Below are 20,717 nucleotides of genomic sequence, written 5' to 3'. Positions count from 1 at the left end.
TTGTAGAGATTATTAATATAAAACTGGCATTGATCATTAAAAACATTTAAGAATTTATTCAAACTTAAATATCCTGCAATTCTATTTAATAACAAATGAAGAATAAATACGTTAAGAATCATTAGTACTATTACTGAAACAATTACTAATTTTACTTCTTTTTTTTAATTTAAAATCTCAAAAATTTTAAATTTAAAACTAAAAAATTAAATTTTGGAATTAAAATTTTAAAATTTAAATTAAAAAAATAAATTTTTAAACATATAAAAATGACAAGTTAATTTTATTTTATTAAATATAAACATATTCACTCAACAAAAAAGGAGTAAACTGGGATTTTGTCACCCTTGTTGACGAATGACAAGGCTGCCAATATAAACTGGGTATTCCAATTTATAATGAAAAAGGAGGTAGAATTAAAATCAAGCAGTCAATAAAAGTAGTAACATTGCTATTTTTTATTCATTTATTTATTTATTCCTAACTTTTCAACCAGAAGACAGATTTTTTTAAAGGTAAACAGCAGTAAACTAGCAGATTATAAAATATTTTACATTAACAATACTATTACTCATATTTCAATAAATAATACATATATTATTACAATGTAGTAAGAATTTGTTATTAAAAGTGACTGGATCATAATAATATGAACTAAATTACACAATATGGTATCATACAATGATAATACATAAAATCAACAATAATAAAGCTTACAATTTATTACAATAAATTTCACACCAAATAAAAATTATAACTTTTTACTCCATATTTTAGAAATAATTACATTATTATAATGTCAAATAGCAATTATTAAATAAAAAATCATGAATGATATACTGAATCATTATATTATTTTTCCTTTGGTATTTCTGGCAGTGGCACCAAAACATTTCTTACATTATTAGCATTAGCGATCGGTGTATATCTCCATAACAAAGCAGAACCACGTTTCAACTGTTTATTGTTTGACAAATCTTGCCAGCATTTAATAGAACTAGATTCATAATTCGGCATATGAGGTTCAGACCCTGCTTTTAACCTGTAATTAAAGTAATTAAAAATTAAATAAATGTAGTTATGCCACCTACAAACTAATCTTAATTTACTGACCCAAAAATATTTCCTACCATATAGTACAAGTACTCTTTTTTTCTGTTTATCCTCCAGAACCACCATAAGGTATTACTTCAGAGGATGAATGAGGAAGATATATATGAATGTATATGAAGAATGTAAATGCACAAGTAGTTTTCTACAGTCTCAGGTCAACAATTCCTGAGATGAGTGATTAATTGAAACCCAATCACCAAAGAACACCGGCATCCATGACCTAGTATTCAATCTGTATAAAAGTAACTGCCTTTACTAGGATTTGAACCTTAGAACTTTCGACTTCAAAAACAGCTGATTTCTAATGATGAATTCACCACTAGACCAACCCAGTTGGTTTATCATGTAGTACAAGAGATTAAAACGGATTCATCTAGTCACATTCATGAATTGTACCAAAAGAGACATTTAACTGTCCTACAGTAATATAAATAAGAGCTGATTAATGTTGCAATAACTGTTGCAGAATTAATTAAAACAATGATTACCATAATAACAGGTGTGAATAAATAGCTTGTTATATTACCTTCTGTGTGAACAATTAAACTTTTCTTTTGATTTATCCTGTACAACTGAAATGCCTAAATACCGTCCTTACAAATCAATTTATAGATGCACGTTAAATCGATGATTTTAAAAATATTTTTTATCTTTCTTTTCAAGTAATATGCAATTTTTGTCAAATGTTTTAATGAACCTGCTGTGTTATTCTAAAGTAAAGTACTTGTGCTGTTCTTACTCCATTTTTTATTTATTCATTTCAATATGGTGTCAACAGTTTCACCAACTATTGAAAGCTGTATTTTTAATATTAATTTTTCTGCAATGAGCTAACAGACTAAGTGGTACCCCAATTTATTCTGAAGCTGTCACTTAAAAGCTGCCCTTTTATGTTGCACATGATAAAATGAAGTGGTAATATGATTCCAATCATGATGATGCAAGTGTCAAACAACCAAAGAAAGTCAATGAACTAGTTATAGTCAATAAATAAAATTAGTGGATGGAAACTAAAGTACACACACCCTTGACAATGAAAAATTCATAACTTATTTCTGCTGCTATACTGACAAAAATATAATAATGAAGTAAAAGGATAATCTCTTTTTTTCTTTAATGAACATCTTTAATTCACAAAATCACCCCCAAGAAGGCTAGGCCCTTGGTCTAGCTAAAATCTTCCCTGTGGTAACATAAATGTATCCTGCAAATTTGAAAGCAATCGATCAGTTGGTTCTTGCATGATGTAGAACAAATGGTCAGACAAACTTTCAGCTTTATATATAACATATACCATATACAAATATCATAAAATATGTATTTCAGCTCAGAACCATCTTGTAACAAACAATTAATAGAAAAAACAAAACTGCAGATATTCAAATAGATTTAATATTACCATAGTAAAATGAGCATTTACAAGTATTGTCTGAAAAACTCCCATGATCACTTGGGGATTATACAACACATATTTGGCATGTCATACGACAACCAGAAACATGCACCATTTTCATATCAGATTCTAAAGAGGATTCATTTAGATTTCATGTTTGCTGATTCTTGAAACCAGAATAAATCTTAGGTTCATATCAATCATCAGGAGATGGCAAACATAATCTTAATAACATACTAAAAAAATAAAAATTTGTACCAAATTAAAAATCTACATTGAAACTGCAAGAATGAATTATATTCTATGAGTACAAACTACAATTAACATAACTAAACAGAAACATTACCTGTACAAGATAGATGAACAGTAAATTGTTATATACTATTATGACAAATTCAGAGATTAGGTAATAAACACATTTACTGACTATAAGTTGATTATTTATAAACTATAAATTGGTACATATAAGTTAGTCACCAACTATAAATCAATTAAAGGTGTGTGTATTCAGAATCATAAATTTTTCTAAAAGAAATCTAAACAGATAAGTGAATTCTGAGCTGGCAAAGTTCATAATCAATAAATCTCTGGTACCATTTCAGTACCTGGTTTATCATATTCTTGTTGCTTCTAGATCTTATGAATGATTTACTTATTATAATACTCATGTATTGTACCAGTTATAGTTTTCAGTTAATTAAACTGGTAAAACTTAAAAATACTATACCTATGAAAACTATAACATAATTATGATACAGCATTTTTTCATAAAATTCTACTTTTATCTCTTGATGCATATTATGTTAACCAAGGATTTCTTTAATAGTTTTTATGTAGCCTAAAAAAACAGTCACAGTTATTGCAATATTGACAAAATGGCAATGATACTTACCCTGAGCTATTTATAGCTAAACAGACATCAATTACATGCAATGGATAAGTTAGATTCTTCACAAAAAACTGAAAGTAAAAATATACAAAAAAAACTATTAGTCTTATGTTATAATAAAATTTAAAATGTAATATTGAAAAATAAAATAAAATAAAGGTACTAATAACAATCATTTTACGGTAAGTGTTTGTTATGAGTACCTTTATTTCTAAGGTAAAGTAATTTAAACCTAAAGCACCTTTAAGTTTTAAATGTAATGAAAAACAACAGTTGTTAATTACATTAAAAGCACCTATAACTATTAAATTATTAAAAACTGTTAATAGAAATTTTTCATCTCTCTGAAAACTATCCTGATACAATTTTCATGAAAATATTACTATTAAATTATTAATTATTTTGTAACAGAATCAAATAAAATCATATCACCTATCCATAAATATATGTGTCGTCAAGTTTGGGGAAAAATAACTTATAAATACACCATCAATTTTTCATAAAGTGTACATAATTTAAAAAGTTTACATTTGCTGACTGCCTTAATAAAGTTTTTAAACAGTTGATCCAAAGGGGTCTCTTTTTCAGATAAATCCAAAAATAAGCACCAGATTTTATAAATCTAATTCAGAAGGATTAATTGATTATAACTTGTGAAATCTAGAATAATAAGTTTTCAAATTTAGAAGCATTATTTGCCAATGTTTTAATTGGATCTGAAAAATCACTAATGTCTATATTTTTCCACTGTACAGCTTTTATGAAAATATAATTTTTCCATATCTATATCATAAAGATGTGTAGGACACACTGTTTTGAATTTGTTACAAATTTCTCAATATTAGAAATGAAAAATTTAAGTGAAGTAGTGATGAAGTGCAAACACTTTATTACAATCTTTTTCTATATTGTTGTTGTGAAGAGGAGGGACAAAATGTTTACCAGATTCCTTTTGAGTATAAAACTAGATGTGATCCTTACTGATATAAAAGTTGGTTGTCCGAAAGGAATCTAATGATGTTAAGCTCCTTTTCCAAAACTCCATTACCATTAGTTTCCATTAATCTCTAGACTAACATTAATATTAATCTACCTCTTTCTCTCCCACCAGACTATGTTACCTCTTTATAGCACAAGGTTTTTTCTTCACAATCTTCTTTGATGCAGAAGCACCTTCATCTTAAATACAACATTTACTTCTTTTTCTGTTAGTAACAGCCAAATATCATGTAGCATCCCCATCTTGGTCAGAGATAAATCATTCCTGCTTATATTACAAACTGGCATCTTTACTGCCAATTATCTATATACAAAAAAAAAATAGTCTCATGAATTGCTTACAGATCCTTCTCTTTAGCTTCCTTGTCATTCTTTTATCTACCAATACCCTAGACAACTAAAATTTCACTTGGCCACACTTAATTCTCAACTTGACCAGGGTTCCCACCAAATTTTAAGATTTGTTTTCCCTGATCTGAACAATTTTGTAAAAATTTCCTGACTCTCATAATGGAGAAGGCGCTGTCTACGGGTTGTCCCCATGGCAGTGTGTTGGGCCCTCTTTTGTGGTGCTGAAGTTTGACTCTCTTCTATGGTTGACAACAACAAGACACCCAGTGGATGTCTTGTTGTGGCATCTGTGGACAACAGGCTCCTGCTGGTAGAAGGATGCTTGTGGAGAGAGGCCGAGCTCAGGGTCACTCGTGCATGCAAGATTCTTGAGCTGTGGGCTCATCAACACAGGATGACTTTAAGCCCAGAGAAGACCATGATGGCTCAAAGGCCATTTGGCAGAGAGTTGGCGAGTTTGAGTATCAATGTCAGGCCATCAAACAAAGTACACACAGGTTCAGAAGTACCTCACGGTGTATCTTGATGAGAAATTTCAGTTCAGGAGGCACCTTCAATACGTCACAGAAAAGGCTTCTTTTTTTTCTTTTTGTTTGGGGGGGGGGGATCTGACATGTGGTCAATCTGGATCGGGGTCTCAATTTTAGGACCCTAAGCATCCTGTACAAGGGTGTGTGCAAAGCAATTATGTTGTATGCTGCACCAGTTTGGGCAGATAAGATGAAATTCCTTAGTGATATATTATTGAGGACCCAATGACTATTACTGTTGATGGTAACAGATAGTTACTGGACAATTCACAGGAGGCAGTCTTGGTGATTGCAAGGGTGAAATCAGTTGATATTCTAGCTCTTGAGAGACAGGAGCGGTATGTTGCTAAGAAATTGGGTGAGTTGACTTCTGAAAAGATTCAGGAAATTGAGCAACATGGATATGATATATGGTAGGCTAGATGGGATGAGACTACTGATGGGTGATATACGCACGACTTCTTCCTGGACATTAGAAGCTTGCAGGGCACCTCATCGGTTTCCCCTAACAAGTACATAACTCAGTTTCTTACTGGTCATGGTGGCTTAAGGAGTAAACTGACTGGGTTCAGGCTGGTGGATTCTGTGGGGTGCAGAAAAATGCCTTCTATGTGTTATGTAAGTGTGCCAAATATGATCTGGAGTGCACCGCAGTAACTTGTTGACTGGATAACATCAGAGCAATGCTTGACATCAGTCAGGACGAGGCTGAAGGGTTAGTGGTTGCAGAATTTCTGCACTAAATGACTAGGGAACAAATTGTGGAGGGAATTTAGGGTGCTGCTTGGTTTTGTTCCATGTACTTTGTTTTGTTACAATTACTTGTTGGTGTTGTTTATGTTTTGTTAGTGTTATATTGGTTTTGGTTGTTTACAAAGTACAAAAAAAAGAACAATATATAATAAGTTTCTTGCAGAAAAATGAACATCATGGTAATTAAAACTAACACAGATAAGAAATAAAAACTAATTAAAGCAATTTTTAAAAGTAACTGGCTTGCATCTAAGATTGCTAAAAAGTTTCACAAAACTTAGCCTACATTATTTTGCAAAGTAAACAAGAATCAATATTTAATAACTTGGTCTTCATAAAAAGGCTAAGAAACACAGATTTCAATTTAACAAAAAATATATGTATGATCACAATTTAAAGGAAAACTAAAATCACTGTGACTAAAAGTAATACAGATAAGAAAACTACAACAGAATACCTTATTTTGAAAAAAAAAAATGTTATTATTTACTTGAAAAATAATTTATCATTATTAAATATTCGAAAGTATTTGCAGGATGCCATCAAAGTATGGTCCAAGGCCATGATTAATGACATAAGAACATTTAGTAGCTCCAAGCTTGAATTTTGATGCTATACAACTATCAGGATACATAATTTTAAAAGTTGCACCAATATCTTCACATGGACTTACAGATAGCTTATTTTGTACATCATTGAGAGCTCACATAATCTCTGCCTTAGAACTTCATAACAAAAAAAAAGTAATTGTGTTGTCATTATGCGTAAATAAAGTTACTCTGACCAGATGATCTATGCAAAGAACACAGATGTGTCACAACTGTTGATCAAAGCTTTAGCCTGGAGTTGAAGTACCACTGGGAGGTAAAAACATCTTCAGTGAAGGCTGAGAATTCCTTATCTTAATTATTTCATTATGTTGTTTTTCTTTACTGTGCGAAATCACAATTTTTTTAAGTTTTCCTTGATTTTTCGATATTTTTTCAAAAAATTCTTGACTTTTCCTGCCTGTGGGAACCATGCTGACATCATCCTTCCAACTGCTATTCTGATCAAGGTTATAAAAGTAATGTTCGATATGTAATGTAAGAATTAAAGGATACGTAAAAAATTATCCAATTAGTTAGTTAAATGGTTAGATATTACCAAAGCTATTTAGCAATCAAACAACCTTTTAAACATTTTCATTAGTTATGAGACCAATTTAATTTAATCAATTGAGCCTACTCTTAAAATTAGTTTCATAAAATTTCAGAGATAAAACAAGTACTCTTTTTTTTAATGCTAATTTTTCTAAAATATGAATCGTCATACACCTTTTCTTATTTTTTCAACTTACGTGCTCAAAAAATTCAGAGGAAAAAATCAATATTTATAGTTTTTAATAATTAACAGGTTAAACACATAATATAAATATTTATTTTAATACTTTATAGTACACAAACAGTTTCAGAGTGAAAAATCTCAAAATAACAAACACTTTAAATTTTGTATTTTGATAAGAAAAAATTAATCGTGCTATTGTAATGATAATTTTAATACATTATTACTTAAAAAATGTTATCAGTTAATATTCAGTTTACATTATTTATAATGCAGTAATTATTTTAACTACCAGAAACTAGGGCCTATGCAGAAAACTGAATTTTTAATAGATAATTATTCTTAAAATCATAAGTCTGTTAATGTCACAGAAGTTTGAAATTAGCTTGATATTAAAAAATTGAGTTAAGTTAGGTGATACAAAGTGATGCAAATGTATACAGCACAAAAATGCTATTTTGTAGCAAGATAAGGTAATGTTCCATCATGTTATTTCCTTATCCACTATTTCCCTGATGGTCAGTAGAATTCTTGACTAACATTTCATCATAAGCAGTGCCTGTAAAACTGTGACCCTACAATATGGTTACAAACAGATGATTCCTGCCCAGATATTCAGTTTTTGAAGAATGCTATAAATCCTTCAGGGATACTGTCAATCCTATATCAACAGTTATATCTATTAGAGCAGCTGTTTTAACATAAAAGTGACTTAATCTTACAGAAAAAATCTGGGCCCATATCAAATTTCTGCTTTAAAATATAACTATATTTAACCCAGTGATCAAAATAAAACTTTGAAAGTTCTTAATAATTTATTCCTTAAAAGGGTAGATTATCTTTAGAATTTAAAAAAAGTAACTGACATACTGAATGGCAGCTCTTCAAACAAGTAAATGAAGATGGTCTTCAAAAAATGAATCCAATTTCTGCTCATTGATGGTAGAAATTGATCTCCCATAGCAAGTGCAATCAGTTACACAACTTTCTTCAAAACTGTTTTAACTTATCTACAAAAGTATATTAAATTTTATAAATATATTGCACATTATCTGATTAGACATACTTCTCCTTCTGCTAGCTTATATACATATCGAGTGGTTTTAGGCATAGTAAACAAATTTCCATAGCACACCTTCCTGTTTTTTTCATCTCTTACATGATTACAGCAATATTTGGTTTCTGTCAGCTAAAAAACAGCAGTAGTTACCTAAATTGGGTTTCATAGTTATTTTTGTTGCCAAATTTTACAAGAAAATAAATTATTACATTACCAACTTTAAAACTTTCTATAAAAAAAAAAAAAAATTTGTAGCTGTTATCTATTTCTATCACCTACTCATACTCAATTTTACAAGTAATGAAACGTAAAATTTACAGTTTTGTATATTAAATTTGGATAAGTTCAAAATTATTTTTAAAATACAACAATGTAAAAAGTACATTTTCCAAAATGGAAAAAAAAATTAAAAATATACGTCATTCATTTATTTTTACAGTTAATTACAGGTCAAAAAATCAATTTCAATTAACATGTTATTCATGATTTTTGAATAATCACTGCTTTACTAAAATACAAGAGTACTTTAATTACTCACATCGATACCAATGCCTAACAGATGATGAATATTAGTATCATTAGAAGTGAGGTATGAATTAACAGCAAATGTTATAGTTGATACTAAGAAAACTGTAGCTACTTCTCCAACAAGTCTTGGTAAAAGCCCGGAAAACCAGCCAGAAACATATTCTTCTTTATAAACTGTATATAATGAACTAAAAACCCCACTGAAAAAAAAAGCGTAATATATATTTATAACTTCTATGAAACATTTTTATAAAAAAGCAATCATTTTTTTATTACCTGGATATAACAAACAAACCTAACAGTTTATGCATATGAATGCGGTATGCATACAAATCTGGTATGGATAGAGATTTGTAACACATGAAAATGTTATCTGCAACTGGCAATTGTAACTGAAACCTTTCAAATAAAATGCAAAGATACTCCACCAAAAGTATGTTTGTTGTAATTAGAATATTAGATTGTATTTTTATTTTGAGATTATACTGCTTCAAAGTAGGTTGAATAAAATCTTATTAGTTTCACAGTTGGTTTAATCCATCTTTAGGCCAGTCATTCCTAACAGAAAAGATTAATAGATAATAAAGCCTTTATTTTAAATGAAAAAGTATACATTGTCCGGGAAGTCATCGTCCCCTAAATTTATAACTAAAAATTTGTAATGAATTGTAAATGAAAAATGTGATATAATAATGAATTATTTTATTTACTCACTTGATACAAGTATTAATTTTAATGGTCCAGTGGGTCTGTGTGTTCACCCTCATGTTGCACGCATAATTCTATAAGTCATCATGTCCAATGTGACATGCAACTAAACATTTCTGGTCTTACATTATGAAAGGCGTCCCTCACAGCATTACGCAATTCTTCATTTGTCATATAGCGACGTACAGATACGTGTGCCTTGATAATTCCCCATAATGAATTGTCTGATGTGGCGAGATCAGGACTTCGTGATAGCCATCATAACTGAGCTGGTGATGCTGGAGTTCCACAGCCAATCCAACATCCTGGAAAGTTTTCATTCAGAAACGCGTGGACTGATAGAGCAAAATGTGGAGGTGCTCCATCCTGCTGCAACCATACTCATTCCATGAGATCCTTCTCTTGAAGCTGTGGTATTAACTATGCTTACAACATCTCTAAATAAGTTGGTACATTCACTGGCCCATCAAAAAAATAAGGATCAAACAAATGACAAACTAACATTCCAGCCCATATCATGACATGCGGTGGATTACTTTCCAACTCTGTCGCATAATAAGAATTCTCTTTTGCCCAAAATAACACATTTCTTGATGAAGGTTTGCAATCTATCGCAAATTACAATAGACTGCACAATCGTCAGTAAAAAGCACCTACCACATTATACTGCAGCAAGAGGTTGTTTTAATAAAACTCAGCAGAATGCAGCACAACATTCCATGTCTGCATCTGACAGTTCATTGATGAACATCGGACGAAATGGCCTAACTTTCAAGTTCTTTTTCATATGGTCTTGGATTATCGTCTGTGATATGCGAAGTTCAGTTGACTGTTTATGAGTTGATTTCATTGGCAACAACAGCACATGTTTCTAACTGCATTAACTTTTGTCCAATTCATAGCCCACCTTTAACACTGCCTAATTCAAACACTTTTTTTTTACAAGTCAACATTGTTGCTTTTCATGGTGGCGGTTTATTAAACTGTTGCAGAAACATTTCACTAATTAGTTTCATTATTTGATTCGTATTTTGTTGAACCCATAAACTTACCACTAACCGTTTCTTGACAGTGTAATTACTTGTGTCAGCCATATTAGCACAACTGTCTTTTACTCAGAGTGTGTGTCATTGTAAAAAACTGTTGCCAACTGTCCCCAACAAAATATCACATGTTCTAAACACATATCCTAACTCATATTTTTTGTTAAATTTAGGGGTGTAGTGGCTTCCCGGCCACGCTGTACTTTCAGATATTACATTCCCATATTTAAATAACAGTCACCATTAAATTTTTCCAATCTTTTTATTCTAATATTTTTTATACTTAATCAGAACAGAAAAATAATTATGAATAGGAATCAGTTATTCTTTATAAGGGCAAAGGAAGTCACAATTATCAATGTTTACAGATAACAAGGATACAGTCTATATCACCAATAAATGTTTACTTATGAAACATCCAATGGACACCTTAAAATCTTGAATCTTTTTTTTCAAAAATCAAGATTTAGCAAAGGAAAAAAGAAACATAACAAGATCCTCTTTTTTATTATTACCACAATCATAACAGTCATAAATGTTTTAAAATAAAACATAAGTTATATCTGACTGGAGTAGCTATTTAAAAAATATACTAATAAATCAGATCAGTCACAGAAAATGAAGTCTCTTGTTGTCTCTACTGAATCAAATATACAACTCCAAATCGGCTCGCCAAAATCAACACAATCCTTTTACAGTAATATTTAATATGCTGCCTGAGTTTGATTAGTTAAACACCAGAACATCGACGTATTTCCAGTGGTAGAAATGTATCTAAACTATATCAAGAACACATTCATATACACACAATGGCTATTTTCCAAATCTGATATTCAAAAACCACAAATCCCTATTACTAAATTTTTATTTTTTATCAAAAATCTTACTACAAAATTTTCAATTTTTTTTTTTTTGCTGAATAAAAAAAATGCCATGAATAATTATTAACATTCTGTTAGTCCTGAGCATTCATCTTGAATACATGTTTTACCATGTTTAAATTCAGCAGTCCACTTTTTTACCATCAAAAAGAGAATCGAACTCTTTTTGTATATCTGTTTCAGCTAAACTTTTTAAAATGCAGTACTTTATAACAGCTCAAACTTCAATTTCAATTTCATACATTTTACGGAAAATGCCAGAACTTCTATTCTTTAGTCTATCACCATAAACAAGCAACTACACATAAGGGTCTGCAACTTAGCAGCACATCATCAAAACTATCATACTTGACAAATATCATAATCATTTAGTCATGCATGCACCATTACTGTGTCAGGCCGAAAGAACTTAAAACGATTCTAGTAGTATTACACACCAATGTGTCACAAAAACTAATTTATCTGATCACTAATACTAAAAACCAATTTTAAACAATGACATTACAAACAGAGAAGTTTCTTGCAAAAATATTCAAGAAAAGAAAATATTTTTTTTTAATGAGTAGTCACTGGGAACATTAAATATCATTATTTGACCAATATTGTGAATTATAATTAAGTAATACAACTAAACTTAACAGTTATCAAAATTTATATATACAAGCAAGTCTTACCTATATTTTGTTTCTCTTCCTACAAACTGACCAATCTTTCTAACAGTGATGACATGAAACGGTTGAGAGATAATAATAGCAGAAGAAGTTGCTAATAAGTCTCTTGCAAGTATTTTAATAAATCTTAATTGGCTAGATACAAAAATAAAAATGGTATGAAAGTATTATTTATACATATTAAAAGGTTTTACATCTACACATCACAGAAGAAGAATCACACCAGAATGTTCATCTCCAATTCATAACCACTACTGTACCAGTACTGTACTGGGTATTTCTAAATTAGTTATACTAAAGTAACCTTTAATAATGAAAAACATTCATAACTTGCAGAATTGTTTGATACATAATTGAATGCAGCATATCTTCAACGTTTCATTCCTGCCTAACACCATTAATTACCGATGTCCTCACTAGGTGGCATGTGTGAATGAGTAATTCCATCAGTCATCATGAACTTGTAAACCAGTGCAGAGTGTGTTCAGTGTTATTTATGGTTTTATGAATCCAAATTGGCTACTGCTATTTGGAAACAATTCATGACTAAATATAGTAAGTTAAAAACCTCAAAGACAGCTGTTATATAGCATGGTACAATCATTTCATTGAAACAGGTTGTGTACCACATTATCACATAGGATGCCAGGTCAGGGTAGACCATCAATTTCTGAAGTGGCAATCGAACAAGTGCCATTCGTTCATAGTCCAGGTAAATCAACAGAATGCGCCAGCTTCTATTGATTGAATATTTCTAAGATATTGAAGGTATCATGTAACTGTCTGTCATTTAAATCCAACAAATTACAACTGATGTAAGTTTTGAGTAAAGGTGATAAAGAAAAACGAACTGAGTTTTGTGTAAACATGTTAAACAAAATTGAGACTGAAGATAATTATCTAACTAAAATTGTGTTCAGTGATGAAGCAACCTTTCGTACCAGCAGAAAGTGAATCGACATAATGTTCGGATATGGGATGAGCAGAATCCACATCACACAAATGAACATGTAGGGACTCTCCTAAATGTTTTTTACAGTCCTTTCTTTTTTTCAAGTCAACTGTAACTGGCATATCATACCTGAACATGTTTGAACATTATCTAATGCCACAGTTACAATAGGATATGGGCACAGAATTCACTTTCCAGTAAGATGGGCGCCACCACATTATCATCATGCAGATGTCATGTATCTCAATAGCAAAGTGCAACTTGGATTGAATGTGGTGGAACAATTTCCTGGCCACCACAATTACCTGATTTAACTTCTCTGTATGGGGTTATGTTAAAGACATTGTTTTTGCTCCTCCGCTTCCAGGAAATGTCAAAGAGCTGTATAAAAGAAGCAGATACCACCACAGATCACAACATGTTTCATTGGATTTGGCAGGAAACTGATTGCAAATTACAGATCTGCCACAAAAGGTAAACATTTGTAAACATCCGCAGCATTTGTAAATGAAATTTGACAATATACTATATTCGGTATTATATCAAACATTTGTTATTTATATTTACTTTTTTCATTATTAAATTTTACTTTAGTATAACTAACTTAGAGATACCTTTATTTAGCTTATCAATAAAAATAATAATTCTCTTTCTATCTGTGATAATAAAAGTTCTATAGGCTAGTTATAAATAGATCTGTCAGTCCACAGTTAGATATATATATCTGATATCATTGTCATATGCCAGCAAAAATACAAATGAATCCAGTAAATTTATAAGTGAGCTTTACAACTAGTACCAGAAAAAATCAAATGAAAACAAAAATCCATTACTTCTGATAATTAGAATGATTTCCAGAACTGTTTTGTTATCAAAAATTCCCATAAACATAGACCATACCATAGGATATGAATTGGTGATTATCAAAAATAATTAGTGGATGTGAATTCAAATGACAGATTTTTTTTTTTTAATAACCTAGATGAGTTTATGGCTAATCTTGGAAGAGTCCAACATATGTGAATAAAATATTGAATAATTTCTGAAAATGCATCTTAGTTTTTAAAAAAATACTGAGGGAAACATCTGACTTTATTATGATTGCTACTGGATACTATATCATAATTATTATATTATATAACTGGTAGTACTACTATTAACCTTTATTAAGTATTAACTATTTACCTTTCAGTATGACCCAAACCTTCTTCTTCAACTTCTTCTTCAGGTATCTTATACTTATCAATAATATAATCATGAGCAACAGTAGTTAAAAGTACATTAAATAGTCGTGGTGTAAGTCCATTAAAACATCCTGTAATGCCATCAACACTGTAGATATATTTAACTGAAAAAGAAAGAAATTAAATTTATTTAGAAATTATTTTCTGTAAACAGATATTAAATTATCAAAATTATAATAGCTGCTAAATATGAAATTGTACAAGAACTTTATAATATTTTAGTACATTCATCTGTAATATTAGAAAGCCTAGCTTAACTAAATTAGCATCTCATCTTTAAGATAGGCTTATTTTAAAGTTACTGGATAGAAAACAAGAGTGTAGATAATTATCCAACTAAAGTCCCCCCTTCAACCATAGTATTATCTATAGAATAATAAACTAAATTTACTTTAATAAAACATTTACTGTTAGGTATAAACAAATGTATCATTCATTTAAACACGATACCAATGATTGAACAACTTTTACGTAAAAGTTGTTCAATCATTGGAACATTCAACGTTCAATCATTAGATTATAAGAAAATTATTTTCTTAAATAGTAATACAGAACACAATAATAAAAAACATTATTGTAAACAGAATAATATACAATAGTAGGATGGCAGATTAATAGGTGATATTGGATCATTCATTTCAAAGCCATAGTTTCAGTAGGGAAGACTGTTAAGATGTTATTCTCTTTGCCAGTCAATGCTGTTTAGTTGCAAATGAGTTTGATTTGAAGTGCATCATACATTTTGATAGTAAAGCGTTTCATAAAAAATAACGATTGTTATGAAGCTATGCAACAAGAATTATATTGCATTTTCAACTTCAATGTCATGATCCAATCCAATCCCATCATCTCACAATGCAAAGATGCAAGTTATGGTACAACATGGAGATATGTTGTATCATTATGCTTGACTTGATGCACATTGGGTGGAAAATTGACTGTTGATTTAAACTTTTATCTGCACAAGATTCAGGTGGTTAAAGAATTGGAAACACGTGATTTTAATGAGAGAAGTTTTATTAGTTATTTTTGCAGAACAGTTTGAATAAAATGTGATAAAAAGATTTTCCTTAAAAATTTGATGAAGTAACTAGGGGATAAGGCCAGAAGGAAATGACTGATAATTTCAATTAAACATCTTATAATACCAGGTCACATACAAAAAAGAATATTCGAGTTTTAATTTGTTACAACACTCTTGGATGAGGTATACAGTGCTGATTTAAGGCTAGAATCAAACAGCAGAAAGGACAGTTTTAGTTGCAGGCATGGCTGTAGACTGACTAAATCTACGGCCCCGTTTATTGATTAAATCTCATCTTTCCCCTTGAAAGCATCATTAGGAAAGACAATGACTTCTGAACACCTTCTAAGTTTTGCAGTTTGTTAAATGTGAATCTGTAGTTACAGTTTGACATGTGTTCTACTGAACGTTTAATTATAACCCTCCAAGTCACAACAACATTCATCTGCGGCACAATCAGTTTGAAATGACTAGATGTTTATGAAAAGGGAAAAGTACAACATGACCAACAGTGTCTGAAGAAAACAATGAACATGTCAGGGAATCTTTACAGTGTAATAATAAAATATCTGTTAGAAAGATTAGCTGCAAACTAGTAATGCCAATGATGACAGTGCGGAATGTTTTAACGATATTTTTATATATGAATCCATACTGTTTATAACTGTTACTCCCTTTGAAGCGTACAGACTAGACTGTAAGTAATGAATTTTCAATCAAAATGTTACAACATGAAGATGACTTTCTTAATCGTACTGTGTTTTAGAGATGAGACGACATTTCAGTTAATAGAAAAGTCAACATATATAATTTCTGTATCTGGGGGTCAGAAAATACCCATGTACTCCGACAATGTCAAAGCTCCCCAATATTAAAAGTTTATGGGCCGTTCTTTTTTGCTGAAGCAAGTTAAAAGTTGTTTATTTGGGATATTCTGCGTAACATGGCTCTTTCCTCAACTACAAAATGGACCAGAGAATTTTATTTGGCAATTGGATGATGCGCCTTTTCACTGGTATAACTTTGTATGGGATTAATTGAATGGTTTTTGTGGTTGCTTCCAAAGTCACCAGATCTAACCTGTGATTTTTTTTAGGGTTTTATAAAGGATCTTATGTCCTGCACCTACTGATCTACCAGATCGAGGAGCAGGACTGAAGCAGCTATCGCTTCCATTACTCCAGATGTGCTGATTAAAGTATAGGATGAACGGTTGGTTGTGTTCCTATGACAAAAGGTGTTCACATTGAATAATTGTAAGAAAAACTGGTAGGAGTTAGTATTTCATTTTATTAGTGATTCATTTCTGCAATTCAAAGTTAAGAGATATTAAATGGCTTTAAAATTTTGATATTCTTTTTTTTGTACACCCTGTAAATCCAAATTACTGTTACAGATCTCTTTTCCTAAATCAATTTTAACAATTTTTATTTTTAATAAAATACCTTGTAGAGTTAACTACACCAGCTAAAATTATATTTATTATTCTTCATTCCATACTTAAAATAATGCTTCTTTTATTAATGTGTAATATCGATTTCTATAGTAGTACTGTAACAGAACACAACTGTTTTTGGCTGGATAATAATTCATCATTAATTCTTAGGCTAACTAAAATTTAACAAAATTTCTGTTACTAAATAAATCAATAATACAGGGAAAGTGACACTTTTAACAACAACAAAAAAAAATTAAAATGTTACTATAAGAAAATAGAAATAATTAAATGGTTCATTAGAAAACTTAATGTAACAAAATTACATACATTTTACCAAAAAATACCTCAATGTTCAAAACATAATTTACGTCACTATTCTGAAGCATCAATCTAACACTATACTATGTACGTACTACAAATACATTAGGAAAAACTAAACTATAAAATAGTATAATAACTAAATATCTACCGTAAGAAAATACACTTGGAAGGCCCAATGCAGGTTTTCCAAAAATAGTTGTAGTCATTCTTGGTGGTACAGGTTCAAAACCAATCTGTAAATTAAATCTAAATAAAATAAAGCTTTATGACAGTGTTAATACATAAGTAATGTCCAAAATAAATATTTTGTTTGATACCTTGTGCAGATTCTAAAACAAAATAAAATGTTAAAATACTTAAATTTTTACTCACTCAGTTAGTTGAAAGATAATGGTTAAAATGTTATGTGTAATAAACATGTTAAATAGTGTTTGAAAAGTTATACAGCAAAATCTAATACAATTCATGTATGGTATTTTTACTTCATTTTACAAAGTAAAGGAAGTATTGTCATCGTGAAAAATTCCAGTTTTCAGATTTCAATGGAAATATTTATTTTGACCATCCCTGAATCCATTTTGACTAGTCTAGGAATGACGTTTGTACGTACGTATCTTGCATAACTCAGAAACAAGCAGCCGTAGGATGTTGAAATTTTGGATTTAGAACTGTTGTAACATCTAGTTATGCACCTTCCCTTTTGATTGTAATTGACTGAACTAAGAAAGCCCAAAATCCCAAAAAAAAAGTTTGGATTTTGGACTTTTTCTTAACTGCAGTAATAAGCGCTCATCGAGAGGTTTTCAACGATATATCATAAATGGTACTTATTTTCATTGCTTCCAGAGTTATAGCCAAATAAAATTTTAATTAATGAAATATTTTGATCTTATAAGGGAAGGCACATTGATTCAAATCCAACATAATCTCCTTTTTTTTTAAATTTAAATAAATTGATTTATTAACCCGTGATCGTAAAAAAATTTTTACAATAAATAATTATTCAATAATAACAATGAAAAAATCAGAAGTTATTAGTGAAATAAAATTTTATATACTTTTAAAAATGGGTAGATGTAATTTAAAAGGCATTATTAGATATGTGTATATATAATAGATTTCGTGAAACATCATTATTTAAAATTAATTGAAAATTATAATTTAGAATCGTATTATTTTGGGATTTTCTAGTTTAATTTCTGTTTAATTATCTAATTAAAGTTAATTACAGAGTGGCTGAAAAATAGATCCTCACAAGAACAAAATACATGAAGGTATACATGTCCGATCTTAATAATGCAAAAAATGTTATCTTTTAGTTCATTACTCCTCTGATATTGTCAGACAATATTCTCCCTAAGTCAGAGTTGATCATCATTTTGTTTATTTGTTTTTTGTTGCCAATCATTTAATTACTCTTTAGTTTGATATAATTCTTCTGATCTTAATTTTTGTACACGTTCTCTAGTTTTCAAATTTTCTCCCTTTATATTCATCATCCTCCTCTCTTAATCCTTTTAATCTTTCCTTGGTCTTAATGTTTTCTTCCACTTTATATTTATCATTTTCTCAATCTTTTTATTCTTTCTTTGGTTTTAACATTTTCTTCCTCTTTATATTTATCATCTTCTCTTAATTTTTTATTCTTCCCTTGCTTGTTCTTAACATTTTCTTCTTTTTGTTTTTTTGATACATATTTGTTCATGTTACCTTTCTTTTTCCTGCATGATTGTTTCTTTTTCATTTTTGATTATTCACCAAATAATCCAATAATAAAAACTGAATATTTTACACCATACAGTCAAAATTAACATTTGTAACCAGTATACAGGAGTTCACTTCACAGAATAGTTTAATTATTATTAACTTTTATTTATACAACACAAAAATCTAAAAATTTTGTTAATCAGCAACTCACAAAGATATAAATAATACTGATCTAGTAATATGACTAATAAAGGGACTTTTACTCTATCTTAATATTCCATGGAAGATTGTTGAATTAATAATTGTATAAATATTTGATTAATAAAAACAAATATTTTAGCAATTGTGCAACTGTCCATTTTATTAAAGAACTGGAGGATCGTAACTTATTTTCAAATGAAATACGTTTAAATAAAGCAGAAAAAAATGTTTAAGTGTAATTTTTTTTAAGGCGTACAAGAAATTCATGTGTTGTCCACATCAGATTTTTATAAACAAATCTCAAGGATGTGCATAAAACCTTGTAAAATTTTTCATCAACATGTATAGGTTTTTTATATACTTCATAAAAAAATATTATCTTATAGTTAAAATGACAAATTTTGCATTTAAATTAATATAAACCAATTTACTAACCATATTACAATTTAAGTAAAATAAATTGTAGCATTTCACGTTTTTAAAAATTAATTCACTTGTATGTATACAAGATGCAGTAACACAATAGTTACAGGTGTCAGGTCACCTGTATTATGTTATTAGTTACTCTAGAAAATGGCCTAGCCATCTCCAAGAATAACAAGCACCCCATGTTGGATTTAATAGGGAAAATAAAGTGGTTTCCAAATACCTTCTTCATCAAGCTGAATATACTATTGAATATCAATATGGCAAACCTGTAACAAAGGATGTGTTAATCAGTCCTACAACCATAAGTAGTTGGTGTTCAGTAAATATCATTACTCCCAGAGTAAGCAACTGCTAGGTCTTAAGTACCTTGTACCTCAGATGATTTACATTCGGACAGAGGCAAGATAAAACTATAAATTAACATACCCCTATCTTCTCTAACGGTAAATCATCATTTGCACACTTAACTATTCAACTAAGATTAAACAGCGTTATTCAACAGAAAGAAAAATAACACTTAATCCCAGTTTTCTGTATAATTGTCTCCAATCTTTGGCCTAGTTTTAAAATTTTATTTCAGACAAAAATTTGTATCGGGTGTAATTTTTCAAAACACAGTGTAGATTCAAAATAACTAACTAAATGTACATTATATTATTTATTTGGTTTCAAAACTATAATAGCAACCAACTTGGTCTAATTATTCTATGATTACATTTTTTTATGATTTCATCAACGTATTCAGGATTTCTTATAACAGTTAATAACGTGATGAGCTTAACATGTACAGGTTAATTTATCGGAATTACAGTAAAAGGTTATGATGACACTCACTTGAATAAGAGTTTTAGCATACTCTATTGGATAAAAAGACGTACTTATTAACAATCTAACACCAACATGATAAAATTGTTTGTAGTATTTTGGGTCTTGATCGTTACTTATTCTTTCTGACATTTTCTTTCACGCAAATGTAAGATATGTATATAATGTGTATACACCGAACTCCGACACCGCACCAAACGATACAAACTCCGTACCACCCCAGACTTTCAGATGTAGCCAACATAGACAAATTAAATTTAATTCATTACTATAATTTAGATTATGATTATTAATTTGAAAAACTCAAAACATAGTCGTAATGAATATTGCAAAA

At 29.8% G+C, this 20,717-nt stretch overlaps 1 protein-coding gene across 1 annotated transcript; it reads right to left on the bottom strand.

The window, feature by feature from the left end:
- Positions 1–476: 476 nt before the first annotated feature.
- LOC142329444 (mitochondrial carrier homolog 2-like) lies at positions 477–20,620 on the bottom strand. Its single transcript, XM_075374083.1, has 7 exons — positions 20,393–20,620; positions 17,370–17,454; positions 14,380–14,542; positions 12,246–12,377; positions 8,950–9,139; positions 3,399–3,466; positions 477–1,042 (listed from the first exon to the last, which is right to left on the bottom strand). The coding sequence occupies exons 1-7, from the start codon at positions 20,513–20,515 to the stop codon at positions 853–855; spliced, it is 951 nt and encodes a 316-aa protein (XP_075230198.1). The 5' UTR covers positions 20,516–20,620; the 3' UTR covers positions 477–852.
- Between the last annotated feature and the right edge of the window lie 97 nt (positions 20,621–20,717).

This window comes from Lycorma delicatula, chromosome 8 (assembly GCF_047948215.1).
Source record: "Lycorma delicatula isolate Av1 chromosome 8, ASM4794821v1, whole genome shotgun sequence".
Taxonomy (NCBI): Eukaryota; Metazoa; Arthropoda; class Insecta; order Hemiptera; family Fulgoridae; genus Lycorma; species Lycorma delicatula.
This window is presented reverse-complemented; position numbering and strand designations above follow the sequence as displayed.

Coding starts and splice junctions, on each gene's coding strand:
- LOC142329444 (XM_075374083.1), bottom strand. CDS start 20,515: ATGTCAGAAAGAATAAGTAACGATCAAGACCCAAAATACTACAAACAA. Junction 17,455..20,392: donor ATGCTAAAACTCTTATTCAA/GTGAGTGTCATC, acceptor TTTAATTTACAG/ATTGGTTTTGAACCTGTACC. Junction 9,140..12,245: donor GGAAGAGAAACAAAATATAG/GTAAGACTTGCT, acceptor TTTTTTTTTCAG/TGGGGTTTTTAGTTCATTAT.